General features: G+C 43.0%; 1 protein-coding gene across 1 annotated transcript in view; it reads right to left on the bottom strand.

Annotated features, from left to right (window-relative positions):
• PPARA (peroxisome proliferator activated receptor alpha) overlaps positions 1-20396 on the bottom strand; it is a 40683-nt gene extending 20287 nt beyond the window's left edge. The window contains 5 exon segments of the mRNA XM_050966022.1: positions 1165-1303; positions 13255-13415; positions 20199-20290; positions 20292-20369; positions 20371-20396. Coding sequence (XP_050821979.1) covers positions 1165-1303; positions 13255-13415; positions 20199-20290; positions 20292-20369; positions 20371-20396 — 496 coding nt within the window.
• Between the last annotated feature and the right edge of the window lie 469 nt (positions 20397-20865).

The following is a 20865-nucleotide window of genomic DNA, read 5'->3' as shown; positions in this document are numbered from 1 at the left end:
TGCTTGAATACAAGTAGATTAATCCACATATAAAACAAGCTCCAAAATGCAAGCAATGGCTTCCACGTAAGGAAATAATAGAATAAAAAGTTAAGAATTTTTTAAAAAATAATATTAAAGACAGTTGCAGTCAAGATCCTTACATTTCAGACACACACTAAGTATTTAACTATAGATTTATTCTACTTGGTGACTAACAAAATTGAAATGATTTAAAAATATTTAGAAGGCCCAGACAAACAAATAGCAACTATAAAATTAGGTTTCAGAGTAGCAGCCGTGTTAGTCTGTATCAGCAAAAAGAACAGGAGTACTTGTGGCACCTTAGAGACTAACACATTTATTTCACTTCAAAAGTTTTTCTCCTCTGCTGACCATAGCTTCTCTTAATTAAATTAGCCTCTTACAGTTGGTATGGGTACTTCCACCTTTTCACGTTCTCTGTATATATAAATATCGTCTGTCTGCATGTTCCATTCTATGTATCTGATGAAGTGAGCTGTAGCCCATGAAAGCTTATGCTCAAATAAATTGTTTAGTCTCTAAGATGCCACAAGTACTCCTGTTTTTTTTTGTTTTTTTTTTTTAAATAAAATTAGGATATATTTTCTGGAAATGAAAGGCGATTTTCTGATGACCTTAATAGTAAAAGTGAACACACACATACTTTTAGTGACCCTTCATTTTGTTGATCAAATTGAATTAAACATCAGAGTAGAAATCTCACAGACATGCATTCTTAAGCTAGCCTTCAATATTTTTTCCTCATTCCCAGTTAACCATGCTCACATGCCTCTTCCGCACTTAATTTTTGAAAGCGAGTCTTTTTTTGGGGGGGGGGGGGTGGGAATGACCTTTAAACTTGTCCATACACCACGCACCTAAAACATGCTTACTTCAGAACAGAGGAAAAGGAGGAAAGCAAAACACAAACAAACGAACCCCACTAATTAGGCCTTGATCCTGTACTGAGAACAAAATCCTGCACCCAAGAGTTCTCAATGCAGGATCAGGGCCTCATTTTAATACACTGTAAACACCTGAGACTGAATCCTGTAACACTTGCTCACACGAGTAACTGTGTGGAACCACTCATGTAAGTAAAGTTATTCACATGCCTGCCTGCAGAATTGGAAGCAAATTATTAAGGGCACTCTTACCTACCATTATGTGACATTCCAACTGAAAGGCACTTTTGAAAACGACAGTATTGGCACTTATTACGATTTTTTTTCTGAATTTTGCAGGTACGATCACATTTATCATAGATGAGTTTAAGTCGAATTGTTCTCCTAAAAAATCCCTGTAAAAAGTTTGAGAACATTATATACTGTCAAAAATGTGAGCTAATGGAAGTCTTCCAATAAAACTTAATCATATTGCTACATTTTCTCTTTTCTTTCTGTCCTGTTTTTCTACACTTGACACTTACAGAAACTGAAGGTAAATGTTAATAAATTGAGTAACTTAATAAAATACTAATTATTAATAATTTATTAATAATTTAATATATTATAAAAATACAAGATAAAATCTTATTTATAAAGAAAAATACTTAAAGAAATTATTTAAGGTAAAATAATAATTGTATTAATTTTAAGGTAATATATTTTCTTATAATACTATAATTATTTTTATCTTAAGTATGATGTGTCACAATGTAGTAGTTTCCTACTTCACTGAATACAGCATTACATGGAGGCCAGATTCTCATCTGCACTGAGTTGATACTTGGCTCAGATAGAATGTGGAGGGTGGGGAAGGTAGCGTTAAACCTCCTTTCTCCACTCCTGATCCTTTGCAGGCTGGAGAGGGGTCGGGGGCTAAGACGACTCTTAATATACTATCAGAGTAGCCTTGAAGGATCAGGCAGAACCATGCACTGTGCCAGCCCCTTCTCCCTGTCAGAAAGAATCTTCATCTGCCATACATGTGCGCACACATCCTCAATAGATACTTATGTGCAGGAAGAGCACAAGTTAACAGTATGAAGAGTTGGGAATTCACAGGAAAGTGCAAGAGTGTAGAGGAAGAACTAAGGACAGACACATGGGCACCAGAGAAAAGCCTATAAACAGGCGCGGCCCATCCATATAGGTGAACTAGGCAATCACTTAAGGTGCTAAGTTAAATGGGGAGCCAAATTTGTGGAAAAAAAATCAGATTTAAAAAAAATAGAAAAATTGAAAAAGATGGAAAAAAATACAAATGAAATAAAGATGTCATTATTTCAATTTCCGTGCATGTATGGCAGGAATATGAATAAAAATTAATTTCTCTACATTTCTCAGAATTTATTAATGTCAAATCTTCTATTTACTGCAAAAATAAATAATATTTTGGTGATTTTTTTCAATTTGTGACATAGGGTCAAGATGACCCACCCCACAGTTTTGATAAGCAATAACTCAGCCACAATGAAACATCTGCCAGCGGCAAGAGCTGCAATGCTAGTCACTCCTAACTTGAATATACATCAAGGTCGCACAGCCGGAAATTCATGTAGAGCAGAGATATTGCAAGTAGACACATGTCAAAAACGGTCATTTTAACATACGTCGCGGGTAGATGGTTAAGAATCTAGTGAATACTGTGGAAAATTGTGTTCCTTGGTGCCAAAGAATAATAATAAAACGGCTTTCAGCATTACAAATCCAAAATGTGAGTATCTTTTAGCATTATTAAACCTTAGCATTATTATCAGGATGTATAATTATAAACTTTTCTTTGTTATAACTGGTTCACATGTAATAAATAAGGTCAATAAAAGAAAAATAACAGCGTTAACACTTAATAGACTACAAAAGTGATGACATCACACTCCAAGCAGGTAACCGTGAGGAAGGGGATTACTTTCCAAACAACTGGTGTTGTGTTATAAAGTTAAAAAAAAAAAAAAAAAAAAAAGGTCATTTTGTTTCTGTGTAAATGCTGTAACTAACTGTTTTAATAGGTAAGTGAGTGTATGTTACTAATCACTGAACCTTTAAGCAGTGAAAGGACGTGTTGGGATGGCTGCAATGTGGTTTAAATCACCAACCAACCATCTGGTGTGTCAACCATCCTTAATGCTATACTGCTTGCAGTCGGGAGCACAGTACACAACAATATTCAAATGCCCCATGGCAGAAAGAGGAAAAAGAATACCCTCAGGAACCAAGTATTATAAATGAAAGGCTAAGGAAAAGGACCAAATAAAACAGCAGGGATCCTTCCTGAAATATCGTCTCTTTAATCAAAATAAAGATGGAAGCAGTTCACAGCATCCAGATGAAAAGACGGTTACTCACCTTTAACTGTTGTTCTTCGAGATGTGTTGATCATATCCATTCCAGTTAGGTGTGCGCGCCGCGCGTGCACGTTCATCGGAAGACTTTTACCCTAGCAACTCCAGTGGGCCAGCAGGTCTCCCCCTAGAGTGGCGCCGGCCTGGCGCCCGATATATACCCCTGCCGGCCCACCTGCTCCTCAGTTCCTTCTTGCCAGCTACTCCGACAGTGGGGAAGGAGGGCGGGTGTGGAATGGATATGAGCAACACATCTCGAAGAACAACAGTTACAAAGGTGAGTAACTGTCTTTTCTTCTTCGAGTGATTGCTCATATCCATTCCAGTTAGGTGAATCCCAAGCCTTACCTAGGCGGTGGGGTCAGAGTGAGAAGTCGCGGCATGGAGCACTGCAGAGCCGAAGGCCGTGTCATCTCTGGACTGCTGGACCAGGGCATAATGGGAAGCGAAGGTGTGGACGGAAGACCAGGTCGCCGCCCTACAAATCTGGATGGGCACGTGGGCGAGGAAAGCCATCGATGATGCTTGTGCCCTGGTGGAGTGCGCAGTCACATGGCCCGTAGGGGTGTGAGTCAAGTCATAACAGGTCCTGATACAGGACATCACCCACGAGGAGATCCTCTGTGAGGAAATGGGTAGTCCTTTGATTCGGTCCGCTACCGCCACGAAGAGCTGGGGGGATTTGCAGAACGGTTTGGTCCTCTCCACATAAAACGCAAGCGCCTGGCGGACATCAAGCGAGTGGAGCTGTTGCTCCCTGCGGGATGAATGGGGCTTTGGGAAAAAGACGGGGAGAAAGATCTCCTGCTTGACATGAAAGGCTGAGACCACCTTGGGGAGAAAGGCAGGGTGTGGCCTCAGCTGCACCTTGTCTTTATGGAAGACCGCATACGGGGGATCTACCGTGAGGGCCCGGAGTTCTGACACCCGTCTGGCTGAGGAGATGGCCACCAGGAAAGCAGTCTTCCAGGAGAGAGAGAGCAGGGAGCAAGTCGCTAACGGCTCAAATGGAGGACCCATGAGCCGAGTCAGAACCAGGTTGAGATCCCAGGTAGGGGCAGGGGGTCGAACCTGGGGGTAGAGACGTTCTAATCCTTTTAGGAATCTGGTCACCATAGGGTGAGAGAAAACCGAACAGCCATTTCCCCCCGGATGAAAGGTGGAGATAGCCGCCAGGTGAACCTGAAGGGACAATATCGCCAGGCCCTGCTGCTTGAGGGACCAGATGTAATCTAGAATATTGGCGATAGAAACCTCCATAGGGAGGAAACCCCTCTCCGTGCACCAACAGGAGAAACGCTTCCACTTGGCCGAGTATGTCGCTCTAGTGGAAGGTTTCCTGCTGCCCAGGAGTACTTGACGTACCGGGGTAGAGCACCATAGTTCTGACCTGGTCAGCCACGCAGGAGCCACGCCGTGAGGTGCAGAGAGTGGAGGTCCGGGTGACGGAGCCTGCCGTGGTCCTGGATGATCAGGTCCAGGTGAAGGAGCAGAGGGACTGGGTCGGCTAGAGACAGGTCCAGCAACATCGGATACCAATGTTGCCTGGGCCACGCTGGAGCTATCATAATCAAGCAGACCCTGTCCCTGCGCACCTTCAGAAGGACCTTGTGGATAAGCGGGAACGCAGGGAATGCGTAGAACAGGTGCGTCGTCCACGGAATAAGAAAGGCATCCGCTACCGACCCTGGTTCCCGGCCTTGAAAGGAGCAGAACATCTGGCATTTCGTGTTCCCTCTGGACGCGAAAAGGTCCATCCGGGGACAACCCCACCTCTGGAAGAGTGAGAGGGCGACGTCCGGGCGAAGGGACCATTCGTGCAAAAGGACGGATCTGCTCAGACGGTCTGCCAGCATGTTCCGTACTCCGGGAAGAAAGGATGCCATGAGGTGAATGGAGTGGGCTATACAAAAGTCCCAGAGCCGCATCGCCTCCTGACATAGGGGAGAGGATCTCGTGCCACCCTGCTTGTTGATATAGTACATGGTCGTCGTGTTGTCGGTGAATACCGAGACACAGCGACCTTGAAGCTGATGGGAGAACGCTTGGCAAGCAAGGCGGACCGCTCTCAACTCCCATATGTTGATGTGGAGGGCCACCTCCTGAGGAGACCATTGGCCCTATGTCCTCAGGGTTCCGAGGTGGGCCCCCCAACCCAGGTCTGAGGCATCCGTTGTTAGGGATACCGAGGGCTGGGGCGCATGAAACGGGAGCCCCGCACACACTATGGACTGGTCTAGCCACCACCGGAGGGAATCCAATACCTGCCTGGCTGGACGGTATTGGCTGATAAGCCAGGACTGGAGGGGCCTCATACGAAGCCGTGCATAACCCGTAACGAAGGTGCAGGCCGTCATGTGGCCTAAGAGGGTTAGGCACATCCTTATAGAGGTCAAGGGAGCCGCCTGTAGACGCCGAATGATGGCCAACAGCGTCTGGAACCTGGACAGCGGCAGAACGGCCCTGGCCAAGGTGGAGTCCAGAATGGCCCCGATGAACTCTATCCTCTGCATGGGAAGCAGAGCGGACTTGTCCACATTGAGAACAAGGCCCAAATCTCCAAAGAGTCTGCTGACCGTGCAGATGTGGTTGAGGACCTGCGACTCTGACGTGCCTCAAATCAGCCAGTCGTCGAGGTAGGGGAATACGTGTATGCGACTGTGTCAAAGATGGGCAACGACGACAGCCATGCATTTTGTGAATACCCTCGGGGCCGTGGAGAGGCCAAACGGGAGGACCGCAAATTGATAATGGTGGCAGTCGATCACGAACCGAAGGAAACATCTGTGTTGTGGGAAAATGGCTATATGAAAATAAGCGTCCTGCAGGTCGAGGGTGACGTACCAATCTCCAGGATCCAGAGATGGGATAATGGTCCCCAAAGATACTATGCAGAACTTCAACTTCACCATATATTTGTTGAGTTCCCGCAGGTCGAGGATGGGTCTGAGGCCTCCCTTGGCTTTGGGGATCAGAAAGTAGCGGGAATACAACCCCTTGCCCTTTTCGTTCTCTGGAACCGCCTCTATGGCTCCTTTGTTGAGGAGCGTCTGCACCTCCTGAAGGAGGAATTGCTCCTGAGAGGGGTCCCTGAGGGACGAGGCTGGGGGGCGGGAGGGAGGGTGCAAAATAAATTGCAGACTGTATCCCGTTTGCACCGTGCGTAAGACCCAACAGTCGGATGTTATTTGGGTCCACACCGGGAGGAAGAACGAAAGGCGGCTGGAAAACGGAGGGGACGGATCCGTGGAGGAAACTGGTACAACGTCCTTGGGCGCACCTTCAAAACGAAGGTTTTGGGCCAGGAGGGGCTTTAGAGGAGCTCTGATTCTGTCCCCCTTGGTTGCCCGATTGTCTGCGCCAGCCATTCCTGCTTCGGCGCATACTAAAGTCTTGACGCTGGCGGTACTGGGGATAGGGCCGGCGCTGCTGCTGCTGCTGAGGCCGGAAGGGTCTGCGCTGTGTCCTGGGCGTGTGCATCCCTAGTGAGCGCATGATGACCCTATTGTCTTTCAGGCTTTTCAGCCTGGGGTCAGTCTTTTCTGAAAACAGGCCCTGACCTTCAAACGGGAGATCCTGGATGGTGTGTTGGAGCTCCGGAGGAAGGCCAGAAACCTGTAGCCAGGAGATGCGGTGCAAGGTAACCCCAGAAGCCAGAGCTCTGGCGGCCGAGTCCGCCGCGTCCAAGGATGCCTGCAATAAAGTTCTCGCGACCTTCTTGCCTTCATCAAGAATCGCCGTGAATTCTTGACACGCATCCAGAGGCAACAACTCCTTTGACTTATCCGCCTCTACCCAGGAGTTATAGGCATAGAGGCTAAGGAGTGCCTGTTGGTTAGAGACTCTGAGTTGGAGGGCGCCCGCTGAGTAGACTTTCCGGCCTAGCAGGTCCATGCGCCTCGCCTTCTTGGACTTCGGTGCTGGGGCCTGCTGCCCGTGGCACTCCATCTCGTTCACAGACTGCACGACGAAGGAGCACAGGGGCGGGTGGACATGCAGGTACTCATACCCTTTGGAGGGTGCCATATACTTGCGCTCCACCCCGCATGCAGGAGGGATAGAGGCCGGTGACTGCCAGATGGTATTAGCATTGGCTTGAATAGTCCTAATGAAGGGAAGGGCGAATCTGGTGCGAGCATCCGCTGAGAGAATGCTCACCACAGGATCTTCGATTTCCGAGACCTCCTCAGCCTGCAAGTTCATGTTTTGCGCTACACGCCTGAGGAGATCCTGGTGCGCCCTGAGGTCGAGTAGGGGGAGGGGGATTGGAGGATGACGTTCCCACCACTGCCTCATCGGGGGAGGACGATGAGGAGACCCCCAGTAGGAGCGGGTCCACGGGGGGCTCCGTCTGTACCAACGCCTCTGATCCTGGAGGGAGCTCAGGGTCCTGCTGGTTAGACCGGTCTTCCCCCGTTGGAGAAGGGGGAGGGCGAGACAATGAGGCCTCTGGAGCCCGGTGCTCAAATGTCGCTGGTTGCGGTGGAATGTGCTGAGGGCCCTGGGCTTGATGGTACGCCCAGGGTGTCCAGAAGCCCCACTGTTGTGGTCCCTGATCCTGCAGAGGGGGGTCTTGGAAGAGGGCCGCGGGTCTGTCCGCGTCCAGAGCGTACATGCTGTCTGCCTGCGATGAGACAGACGGCTGCCGGGACGGCCATGGTGGGGCCGAACGTGGCTGATAGGGCTCCCTCGGCCTCGACGTCGAAGACCTCCTCGGTGCCGGGGACCGGTACTGGGAATTGTACCGGTGCCGGGATCGGGACTGGGATCTGCCACCAGCGCGGTGCTGGGAGGTCGACCGGGACCTGCCGCCGGCGCGGTGTCGGGAGGTCGACCGGGACCTGCCACCAGCGCGGTGCCGGGAGGTCAATTGGGGTGCTGACTGCTGACGAGAACGGCTCCTGGAGTCTCGGTGCCGGTAGCGGCGACTCAATCCAGACCAGTGCCGGGAGTAGCGAGACCGTCTGGAAGATGACCAGTGCCGCAAGTACGACCGGTACCGCCGAGGGGAGCGGTGCCGGGACTGCGAGCGGCGCCTGGAGCGAGAACATCCACAGTGCCGGGACCTCGAAGGGGATCGGTGCCGGCTGGGCGAGTCCGGAGACGGCGCTCGCATTGTCGCAGGCTTGCCTCTAGATAAAACCCGCACCGGGGGTTGAGGCAGGGTGGTTTCAGTGAGAGGAATTAGGTCCTGCGCCGAAGCGAATGTCTCTGGCGTCGAAGGGACCAACAGCTCAACCCCGGATCTTATAGGGGAGCTATGAGGGACCGGAGTCGACGGACCTCCGGGGCCCGGAGTCGACGGAATCCCTGTTAGTGGTGCCGCGGCAGAGGTAGGTGCCGAGCGCTCCGCTCAAGTCTGCGAGGATGGAGTGGCAGACGTCGAGGGCCTTGCATTGAGTCCCGGTGCCGGGGAAGGTCGGTGCCAGGGCGTCTTTCCGGTGCCGGCGCGGTCCAGTGCCGGTGCGGAGCCGGCGCTCTGCGTCGGGGCCACAGGGTTAAGTGCCGCTTCCATCAGGAGAGTCCTTAACCTCTGGTCCCTCTCCTTCTTTGTCCTAGGCTTAAAAGCCTTACAGATGTGGCACTTATCTGAAATGTGCGATTCCCCCAGGCACTTCAGACAGGTGTCGTGGGGATCGCTCGTTGGCATCGGCTTCTTGCAGGCCAAGCACTGTTTGAACCCCGGCGAACCAGGCATGGGCCCGGTGCCGGGAAGGGCTAAAGCCCAAGCCCGCTAACTAACTATATACAGCTATGCTAAAAGTTAACAATAACGAAAAGTCCAACTACAATTTACAACTATCTACAACTATGAGAACAATGAAACAAAGGAGAGCTAGGGACGTGGAGGACAGCTATGCCGCGCTCCACAGTTCCAACGACCGACACGGCGGTAAGAAGGAACTGAGGAGCGGGTGGGCCAGCAGGGGTATATATTGGGTGCCAGGCCGGCGCCACTCTAGGGGGTGACCTGCCGGTCCACTGGAGTTGCTAGGGTAAAAGTCTTCCGACGAACGTGCGCGCACACCTAACTGGAATGGATATGAGCAATCACTCGAAGAAGAAGGAATTTTACTTGGAGAGGAAGAGGTTAACTCACATCTGCACGGAAGCAGTTTGGAACATCAAGATGAAGGTATACCACTTCAAGATGAGGGCAGCTCACATCCACAAAAAAGCAGTTTGGAAACTCAAGATGATGGAAACTTACTTCTAGATGAAGGCAGCTCACAGCATCAGACTGATATGGAAGTGGAGAAAATTTATTCACCTTCAGAGAGACATGAAGAAATTGAAGTAAATGAAGGAGAAGGAAGAAAGGATGAGGAAGTCAAACAAGTTACAGTATGGGGACCCAGCTTCATGGCCCAGATGTGATGACAGTGTGTGTCAAATTCTTGTGGAATATGGACCCGAACAAGTTCATGAATTTCCCTTCCCTAAGGAGAGCAATAAAATAAAATTCTCTGCTCAGCATTACATGAGGAAACTCATTAATAGAGAAGAAATTCATCAAAACTGGTTACAATATTCAGTATCGAAGATCTTTGTGTTTTGCTTTTGCTGCAAGTTGTTTAGAAATCAAGCAATTGGTACATCACTTACTGAAAATGGTTCGAAGGCCTGGAAAAACATATCTTCAATTCTCATTTCACATGAAAGAAGTATTTGGAATGTTTTCAAAATTGGAAAGAACTTGAATTATGATTGAAAAAAGGAAAAACTATTGAAGAAGAAAATTTATGTGTGATCAAGGAAAAAAGAATATTGGCAACAAATATTAGAGCATCTGATTGCTTTAGTGAGAGTCTCGGTGGGCAAAATTTAGCATTCTGCGGCCATGGTAGAAATGAAAAATTTTATACTCCAGGTAATGGAAACTTTTTAAAATTTGTTGAATACCTATCTTTGTTTGATCCAGTCACAAAGGAGCATCTACGTAAAATAACTGATCATGAAACACAGGTTCATTACTTAGGAAAAATATGTAGAATGAAATTATTCAAATCCTAGCAAATGCCATTAAAAAGAAAATTGTAGAAGCTGACCATTCTCCAAAATACTTTTCAATAATAATGGACTGTACACCAGATGTGAGTCATGTTGAACAAATGACAATGATCATTTGTTTTGCGGTTCTGGAAAAGTCTGCAGAGGAAGATAATGTTGAAGTGCTCATAAAGGAACATTTTTTGCTTTTCGTACCACTGAAGGATACTACTGGAGCATTTATGCCTGAAACTATTCTACAAGAGCTTGAAACAATGTCATTATCTGTTGAAAACGTATGTGGCCAAGGCTATGATAATGGGAGTAATATGAAGGGTAAAGACAATGGTGTGCATAGGAGAATTCATTCCTTGCAGTGTGGATTCTCTGGATTTGGTAGTCAATGATGCTGCTAGATGCTGTTTGGAGGCAAGCAGTTTCTTTGACCTGGTGCAACATGTTTATGTGTTTTTCTCAGGCTCTATACACCATTGGGAGATTCTGACTCGCCATTTGAATTCTCTAACTGTGAAACCACTTAGACAAGATGGGAGAGTCGCACTGATGCTTTGAAGCCTCTTTGCTATTAACTCAGAAGCATTTATGATGCCCTAATCGAAATGTCTGATACTACCTTTACTGGATCAGGTAACAATATGGCATGTTCAGATGCAGAAGCTCTTGCAAATGGCCTTTCCAAGTTCAAATTTGTGACTTCACTCATTTTGTGGTATAATATCCTTTTTGAGATTAACCTCACTAGTATGCAGCCTCAGGAAAAGAACTTGAACATATATTCTGCTACTCAAAAACTGCAGCAAACTAAAAATATTCTGAAGGAATTCAGAAGTGATGAAGGATTCGAAAGAACACTGGTAGATTCTCTTGAGCTTGCTGAAGAAACAGACTTTCCGACAGAATTGGAACCAGAGCCAGTTCGCATTTGGCAAAAGAAACAGCAGTTTTCATATGAAGGATGAGACATACCCATTCAGAACCCAAAACAAAGGTTCAAAGTGAATTTCTACTTTGCAGTCCTTGATACTGCTATTCACTTGGTTGATGAAAGATTCCAACAGATGCAGCAGCTGGAATCACTATTTAGATTTCTATATGATATCCACAGCTTGCAAAAGAACACAGCAAAACAGATAAGAGAATTTTGTATAAAACTGGAGTTGGCATTGACTCAGGAAAACTCAAGAGACATTGATACCACAGATTTGTGTAGTGAGCTTAGGGTTTTTCCAAGATGACTTAAGAAACATTACACTCCTGAAGAAGTACTGAAGTTTGTTTGTGAAAATAAACTCAAGACAGTTTTCCAAACATTTTTATAGCTCTACACATTCTTTTAACTTTGCCAGTTTCCACAGCTAGTGGGGAAATGTAGCTTCTCAAAGTTAAAACTGATAAAAACATATCTGCGTTCAACAATGGTGCAAAAGAGACTTGTTGGACTTACCAAAATGTCAATAGAGCATGAAATAGCTGGATAACTGGGTCTAAAAAGAACTAGTCACTGAATTTTCAAAACTTAAAGCAAGAAAAGTCATGTTTTAAGAGCACAGAGTGTTTTTTATTTGGAGTGTTTTGCAAATACAGGTTAAAGTTCATTGAAGAGTTTTCTTATTTCTTTCTATATTGGATGTGGTGGTAATGGCAATTAAAGCCGGATAACGTAATAGATGATTTTGGATTTGTAATAAAAATTATAATTAACATTTTTAATGCATTTTTATTTGAAATTGGACTGAAATATCATCTAGCTGTCAGGTACAAATCTATTCTGATAATTGTGTGTCTCTACTTTATCTGATCTCAGAAACATTGGTTGGACAGAGACAGACGGACAAACTAAATAATTAAGCCTCTGTTTAAAAAAAAACAGCTTAAACATTAAAAAGGAAAAAAGGGGGCAAAATGTTTCTAAGTTTACCAAAAACCTCAGCCTAGATCTGCCCTTGGAGTTTGGGGTGGGGGGCACCGACTGCATGGTTCACCTAGGCCGCCAGTTGCTGGCAGCTAGTCTAGGGCTGCCCCTGCTTATAAATGATCTTACCATGATGTTCTGAGGGACACTGCAATGAAATACTAGTCTCTACAAACATTGCTACACACGCTGTGTCATGATAAGATATTGTGATGTGTGAAGCAAGACGTTGCAGTGCCAGCATGTCATGAAGTGCCACATTTGAGCATGACCTAAATCTCTAACTCTAAAAGAATGAGTACAAATCTTCAGATTTAAGTTTAGAATTATTCCACCAATTCCAGAACATTAATCCACAAAACTCTACATTTGAACCTTATTATCCTGACCCTAGAGTTAAGGTTGAGTGATTGTAAAATTTTTTTGAATGTTTTAAAATTGCTTCACTTCCTCAAGTCCTGTTATATGATGAAGAAAAAATATATAAAACTAGACATACATTAGAAAATAATCAAAACATAAAACCTTTATGTGTTTTTGGTCATCTATTCTATACTTCAAAGACTGATGGTAAGCATGTTTGGCTTCATGACCATGCACTGTCTCCAAATTTATAATAAGTAAAACATTATACTAAAAGTGATTCAGGTAGGATATGGTGGTGATGAAGCATTCAGGATTTGTTCACTGGAAATATCATGGCTTCCATAGCATATTCCCAACACAAAACAAAACACTAATGGAACTTTTTTTATACCTTTTAAAATTATTTTAATCTCTAACGATAACTAGTTCTTTTCACAAAAGCACTACTTATAATCATCATCAACTGCCTTTCTTGAAGAAGTTTAGTATCATATTATGGTACCAGACAAAAATACTTCTTGAGAAGATCACAAGTGACTTTATTATTTAAATTATGTTTTCTTTTACTGCTAGACTGATTTTAATTAGCCATTTACAAAGTAACTATGTTTTTTCTTCATATAATCCTGTAAATAAAGCAATATGGTTTAGGCTATTAAAAAAAAACAAACAACCGTACCTTACAACCTTCACAAGCATGTACTCCATAATGGAAGCCAGAGGCTTTGTCCCCACAAATTCTACATTCAATGTTTAATACTCCACCAGGTGATTCATCTATGCTACCTGGAATTGTGCCAAAATTAATGGATGATGGACTTGATGCTGGTGAAAGGGTGTCTAGAAGAAAAAGAAACTTCATAAATTCTGTAATATCAAAATCAGTACCAGTTCTGTGTTAAATTTCATCCACATAGGAAAGAGTTTATTTTAAAAGCCTGAAATAAAAAAAATTACATGCACTATTAATTTAACAGTAACAAATCTGTTTGAAAACTAGCTCATGCTTCTATTAATAGTGCAGCAAACAAATACAGGGTCTGTACTAGAATTAATAGAAGCTAATGTCGGTGATACACACAATGCACCCACAAAAGGATAGGAGAGCTTAAGACCCAGAACCAAAGAAGTTGTAGTGGTATTTCAACTACAGTTCAGTAAGTATGCACAGAAAATCTAGAATAATTTAGACAGTGATCCGAAAGTATCTATCTAAAGCTTTGAAATCACGTGTTAAATGAATGACAATTTCATGTTTGCAAGGGAACTTACTCATTATAATTCTCTGCAATTATCTATTTTTCATATATTTTACTGGTTATAAAATAACGTAAATTGGAAATGGAAGAGTGGCATTGGCTGAACAGACTGATTCATGTTGCTGGGGCAAAGCCTATGGACCAGATCCTCAAAGTAGTGCTATAATGCCCAGGCAGCCAATGGACCACCATTTCTCTATGGTTATAATCAGCACAGATGGACATTACATCTTCTGCCCAGGATACCTCCAGACATGTGCTTTAAATTAGCCTACTCAAGTCAGAGTCAGACCTGCTGTTATGGAAAGACAGCACACACATCTTCCTGGTTAAAGCCCTCCAAGTCAGCAGAACACTTAAGCACAAGCTTATCTTTAAGCATGTGTTTAAAGTCCCATTTTAGTTCATTGGGACTACTTGTGAACTGGGGTCTAAGATGGGAGATATTGAGCTTCTAGTGCAATTCTGAAGAGTTTGCCCTTTACCAGAGGAGTGAAAACTGGCCATATGATTAAACTGCAGTGAGGTGAAAGAGAATCTTCAAAAGGAAGATAAGCTAGGGACTACAATGTAGATGATCTGGCAATCAAAACCTTCATTGAATGACTACGCTGCCTCACCTCTCAAAATGTGAGGAAAACAATGCTCAATAACTCCAAAATAGTGAAATAATCAAGCAGAAATTGTCCAATGCTCATCTGTAAAGTTTAAATATCTTGCGAAATTAAAATGTTTCACTTTGAACCACCTCCAACAAAACCAAAAAAACCCCCATAAGAACAAAAAAGTTGCCATACTGGGTCAGACCATGGTCTATCTTGCTCAGAACCCTATCTCCAACAGTGGACCGAACCAGAGCTTCAAGGAGAGCATACAGAACAGGGCAATTATGGAGTGATTCTGGTAGTCAGAGGTTTAGGGTTGCATTCCTGACCATCTTGGCTAATAGCCATTGATGGACCAATCCTCTATAAACTTAACTTGTTCTTGTTTTCACCCAGTTATACTGCTGGCTATCACAACATTCTATGCAATGAGTTCCACAGGTTAGTTGTGTGTTGTATGAAAGAGTACTACTTTTTTGTTTTTGTTAAACTTGTTGCCTATGAATTTCATCAGGGGACCCCTGGTTGTTGCACTGGGTAAAGGAATATAACATTTGTCTATTCACTTTTTCCACATCATTCATGATTTTACATACCTCTATCATATCCTCACTTGGTCTTCTTTTTAGTCTCTCCTCATATGGAAACTGTTTCATAACGTTGATTATCTGTGTTTCTCTCTGAACTTTTTTCAGTTGCACAATATCCTTTTTTGAAATGGGATGACCAGAACTGGACACAGTATTCAAGGTGTGGGCATAGCATGGATTTATATAGGCTCTTTAGGATATTTTTTCATCTTATTTTCCATCCCTTTTCTAACAGTTCCTAACATACTGTTAGATTTTTTTTCATCTACAAATTTGACACTATCAGCTCAGGATTGAACAAAGACTGAATGGCTTGCCAACTACAGAACCAGTTTCTCCTCTCTTGGTTTTCACACCTCAACTGCTAGAACAGGGCCTCATCCTCCCTGATTGAACTGACCTCATTATCTCTAGCTTGCTTGCTAGCATATATATACCTGCCCCTGGAAATTTCCACTACATGCATCTGAGGAAGTGGGTATTCACCCACGAAAGCTCATGCTCCAAAACGTCTGTTAGTCTATAAGGTGCCACAGGATTCTTTGCTGCTTTTACAGATCCAGACTAACACGGCTACCCCTCTGATACTTTCCACTGCTATGCATTGAGCAGAAGTTTTCAGAGAACTATTCACAATGACCCCGAGATCTCTCTCTTAGGCAGTAACAGCTAATTTAGACCCCATCATTGTGTATGTATAGTTGGGATTCATTACTTTGCACTTTCCAACATTTAATTTCATCTGCCATTTTGTTGCCCAGTGACCTAGTTTTATGAGATCCTAGGAGATAGAGTTCCCCCTTTCACCAAACTCATCCCTAAGGGATGTCTCCACACAAACCATATGCTTCTCTGCATCAATCCTCTGCAACAGTGATACTCAATAGGCAGCCGGTGGGCCAAATGTTCCTGCTTCCAAGGCTTCCTGCTGGGCCCATCAGCTCACCTTTAAAACATGTTAATCATTAAATTCACAAACAGAGATGTGCTGCCTATCATTTCCCTATGACTTCTTTAATAAGTAACTTACTTACCCCAGCAAAAATTAAGCACTGCTTACTGGATCTTAAGTTCTTGCGATAGTATCGACTATGATTGAGCTAGGATGCCATCCATTTTTTCATTAGTGATAGAAATAGAATAAAAAAAATGAGCGAGAGTGGGAGTAAATGTTGCAAAGCTGACAGTGAAAACCAAGCTTTTAACCCAAACTGGACAGTGGATTTTCTTTTTACTATCCCACCTCATTTAAATGCAAAATCTTAGGTGTTTAATATGCCAAACCACTGCATCCATCTATAAAGTCACCAACGTGAAGTACCACTTTGAATCAAAGCACAGTAATTTTAACACATCCTATTTTCCTGGCAGTGTTGCAAGACATGACAAAATTGAAAATCTGAAGTCTTCGTATCACACTTCAAATGTCATTTTCACATTAGTTACTTTTTCCTGTATGCAACAGCTGCTTCTCTTCAGATAATGTTGGTACTAGCTAAAGAGAAAAAGTCTTTCCTGGCTGCCGAGCTTGTGAAGGAGTGCACACTGGAAATGCTGGAGGAACTTTTTGCCAGAGATAAAAAGAAAGATGACATTGTGAACTGTGTGAAGCAAACTCCCCTTTTTGATTCCATAGCAGTATGAATATTGGAGGCAATTTACAAAAAATGTTGTCATCACTGCTTTCTGATTAAAAAAACACCAAATATATGCCTCTTGCAAGGAATTTAAGTGACATGGCTCAGCTATTACTGTTTGTTAGATTTTATGATGGTGAAATTTTCAAGAAAGAAAATTTGTGCTTAGTACCATTAGAAACCAAACCACAGGTAAGATCATTTTTGAAAAGGTAAAAGGCTTTTTTGAAAAAAATGGTTTAGATCTGCAGAAAGTACATTTTTTGTGCTTGTTATAAATGGAGGTCCCTCTATGACAGGGAAAAAGAAGGTATTTGCTTCACATTTGGCAGCGATACACTCTTCATTAAAAACACTTCACTGAATCAATCATTCACCACACTGTCCTGCACAGTAAGTTGTCTGGGAACTTGAAAAAACAAACTATGGGTATTGTGATGAGATTAGTGAACTACATATTCTTAACTTCTAGCTTGCAACGTCTTTTTTTTAAAAAAAGTCTTTTACAAGACGTTTCAGCTGAATACAGTAATCTGCTGCTGCACAATGACGTTCGCTGGTTAAGTAGGAAGCGCGTGTTAGAGGGGTTTTGTGCGCTTCAAAAAGAAATAACCACAAGACCAACAAGGTGGAGAGTTTCTCGAATTTACGAATGATGTCCCCTCTATGTCGCAGATAGCTTTTTTTGTGCAATATACTGGTCACCTGAATTGCCTCAACTTGCAGCTCCAAGGCCATGAAAACAGCATCAGAGATCTGAAAAAGTGTGTGCTTTCAGAAGAATCTTAAAACCTTTCAGACAAACTTAATAGGAAAGATGTTGCACTTTCCCACATTGTATGTTGTTGCTACAGACGAAACTTCAATGAAAACAATGCAAAAATCTGACTGCAAATTTTAAAATGTGAGTTGAGAATTTTAAAATTCCAAAGGATTTGCTTTTGTTTGTTCATGATCCATTAGTTGTCATTGCCTGTGGACCTAGCAAAGAACTGAAGCAAAGAGCATTCTTGATTAAACGGATGAAGGTACCTTTCAGTTAGAAATTGTAAAACTCCAGAGCTCAGATGTCTTGAAGGCAAAATTCAGAGAAGTGAGACTTTGTGATTTCTGGATTCAATATGCTGACCAGTTTCAGAATAGCCAGAATCTAGCCATCTATCTTTTAACAATGTTCAGATCAACGTACTTCTGTGAATCTGGGTTTTCTACCACGACTATAAAAAACCAACATCGCAAGCACCTGGCAGATAAGCATTTACACCAGTGCATGCACCTTGCTCTGGCCTCCTACAAACCACTCTTCACAAAGCTTGCCTGTGATTCTCTATGTCACCTCTCCCATTAGAGTTTGCCACAAATACAGGTAATAAATGTTGATTTATAAACTTTGTTAAAAGCTAGAAACACTAATACTTATGTTGCAATCAAGGTCTTTATTTATTGGCAGCTGAAGTTTTTTTTTTTGTTTTTTTTTGAAATTTTGTCAGCCTTCTGCGCAAATGGCCTGCTTTATCATAAAATTCTCAAATCTGCCCGCGGGTAGAACTAATTGAGTATCACTGTTCTAGAACCTACACTCCACCAAACTTGAAATTTTCTAAAGCTAGAAGACTTTTCCTTATATTTTGCAGTACACTAAGATTTTACCAAATTCACAGGGATTTTATTTGAACAAATATATTAAAACAATTATATGACTGTAGGTCAAGGATATGATGTTAGAAACAGGTTCACTCAGAACTCGCATTGCCAACCCCAACCTCAAAAATCTTGACTCAGACCACCCCAAAACATTTTTTTTAAGTTGGGTTCTTTTTATTTGCCTTCCAGATTTTGTGCCTTTGGGTTCATGTTTTCCATCTTTTCTTTGCAACCAGGAAGGCAGTAAAATCGTGAGAGTTGGTAACACCATGTCACAAACTCAGATGTGTTACATCTCTTGTTTTGGCCAGAAGGATCCTGTTTTCAAATCAGCTTTCTGAACTTCTTTACAGAAGTTTGAGAGCTAAGGAGATATTCTAGGCTGCATCTTTATGATTTCTATTGTAAATGACACTTGCTCTAGGCTACATCTCTGATCAGAGTCTCCCAAGCCATCCCTGAGTGACACTGGGCAATGCTCTAGCCATTTCTCCCTTGTCACACGGACAAGCATGCAGCAACCACAGCTTCCGCCCTCCTATCAGGGAACAGTAGGTGAGGTCAACCAAAGAGAAAGGAGAAGCCAGAACTAAACACCCAGGTATAGCAGCTCAGACAGAGCACTTCCCAGTTGATGGCAAGAAGCAACCAGATCTCCTTGATAGCAGAGGGCAAGAAGCAGTCAGCAACAGGGGCTAACAACCCAGCCACAGCCTCATACGCATCCACTCCAGGCCTAGGGGAAACAAGACACAGCTTCCAGAGTTAGCTGGACAGCGGTCTACGGAAATACCCCAGTCAGCTAGGAGCATAAAAATCCCTCTGTTCCTAAAGCTCATTCCATGCTGTAGCCTTGTCAGTCTCATGTTCTGGTAATCGGGACATTTGCTCTCATTTATGTAAATCAGTCATGTATATTTACTCAATAAGAAAGTTAGGACATTAATTTGCATAAACATGCCACATTTATGCACCTTCAGCATTAAGATCTGTGATTTCAAACACTATTCTAAAGTAAATTTAATCTTCTTCTCCCTGTCCTCCAAAAGTGGTGGGAAAAAAATAATTTCCCATTGTCACTGTACTGGATAAGCAAAAATGGTACACAACCTTAATGGCAGCACTACAGTCCTCATTATGCTTTCTATATAACAAAAACCTCATACAGTCAAAGATCTGAGGATTAATGGCTCTCTGCCTAAATAACTCTCTCAGATGTGTTACTGATATCAGCAGAGAAACCAACATTTAAATAAGGGCATTTTGGAGAGATGAAAAGTTACAGACAAACCTTTTCACCGAGTTCTAGCTTAACTTTTTAGCAGTCAGAATGACTAATCTTCTTTTGGCACAGATTTTACTATACATGTCATATATGTTATAAGAGTCACACAGATTGTCGTTCCTGGGACTGATTCAAAGACCGTGAAATCAGGGGAAATTTTTGAGGTATTATAAATATTATACAATATCTGCTAAGTTAGGGGGAAAATGCAGCTACTTTTGTAGTAACAGCTGTTGTGACTATTTGGAAAGATACTGGTAAAAAATGGTGTACACTAAAGGTAGTCAGCAAAATTTCATTTTAAAGGGAGCATAAATTTATACAAAACAAGCCAACATACTTCTATCTCCACCTCATCAGTGAAACCAAAAAAAAATTTTAAATTTTTGTTCTAAAAATATCACTTTCTATGGAGTAACATTTGTCTCATAAATTTCAGGCTGGAGTTAATTTACTGGCATTTTAAACAGCTGAAAGGTTTTTGCTTCCAGTGTGATCTATACATCTGAAACAACTGTTGTAATTTAAAGGAAGGATTTGCTTAGCTCAATTAAATGCATCTTATCTCAACTGATGAAGATTTACTATATTCTAAACTCTTACCTGTAATGACTGATCCATCAGATCCTGGACCATTTCCCAAAGACTGGAGCTCTGTTACACTTAATGCTCCAGGGCTATCATCACCAAGAGACAGAGATGTCCTGTATGTTTTCCATGTCTTGTAGGAACTCTCTAGATAAGGGGCTTCCGAGATCATCCTCCTCTAAGGGGGAAAAACTGGTTTTCTGTGTCCACCATTTAATCCTCATATTAGACCGCTGAAAAAATATACATATGTATAACACATTTAAATGCTCTACAAACAATTACATACAGTGTACAAAATAAGGGACTCCATAATTTTTTTAGTAAAATATTATATACTAAAATGTTTTTTCAGAAGCATTGTGTAAAATGAAATACTGACATGACGGCAAAAATGCCCATAGACTGACCTCACAAGAGAAGATTATGGCTAAGTGTCTATGTTACAGTCTCCCTCTCTTTTGCTGTTGAAAGTGGCAAATTATGTTTCTGTAGCAGACAATAAGTATTTCAGCCTGAACTGTGCTAGGTAAATGAATAAGTCTACAAATTATGAATAACCATACATCAAAATACTTTACTTAGGGAGCAGTTAGTCCACAGCTGTAGTTTGACAAAGGTCAGAAGATGGGCATCAGGTGGTCTCTTCATCCCTCCAAATTTATTCAGTATATCCTGTGAT

Source organism: Gopherus flavomarginatus, chromosome 1 (assembly GCF_025201925.1).
Source record: "Gopherus flavomarginatus isolate rGopFla2 chromosome 1, rGopFla2.mat.asm, whole genome shotgun sequence".
Taxonomy (NCBI): Eukaryota; Metazoa; Chordata; order Testudines; family Testudinidae; genus Gopherus; species Gopherus flavomarginatus.
Note: the sequence above shows the minus strand (reverse complement) of the source record. Positions and strands in the feature narration are given on the sequence as shown.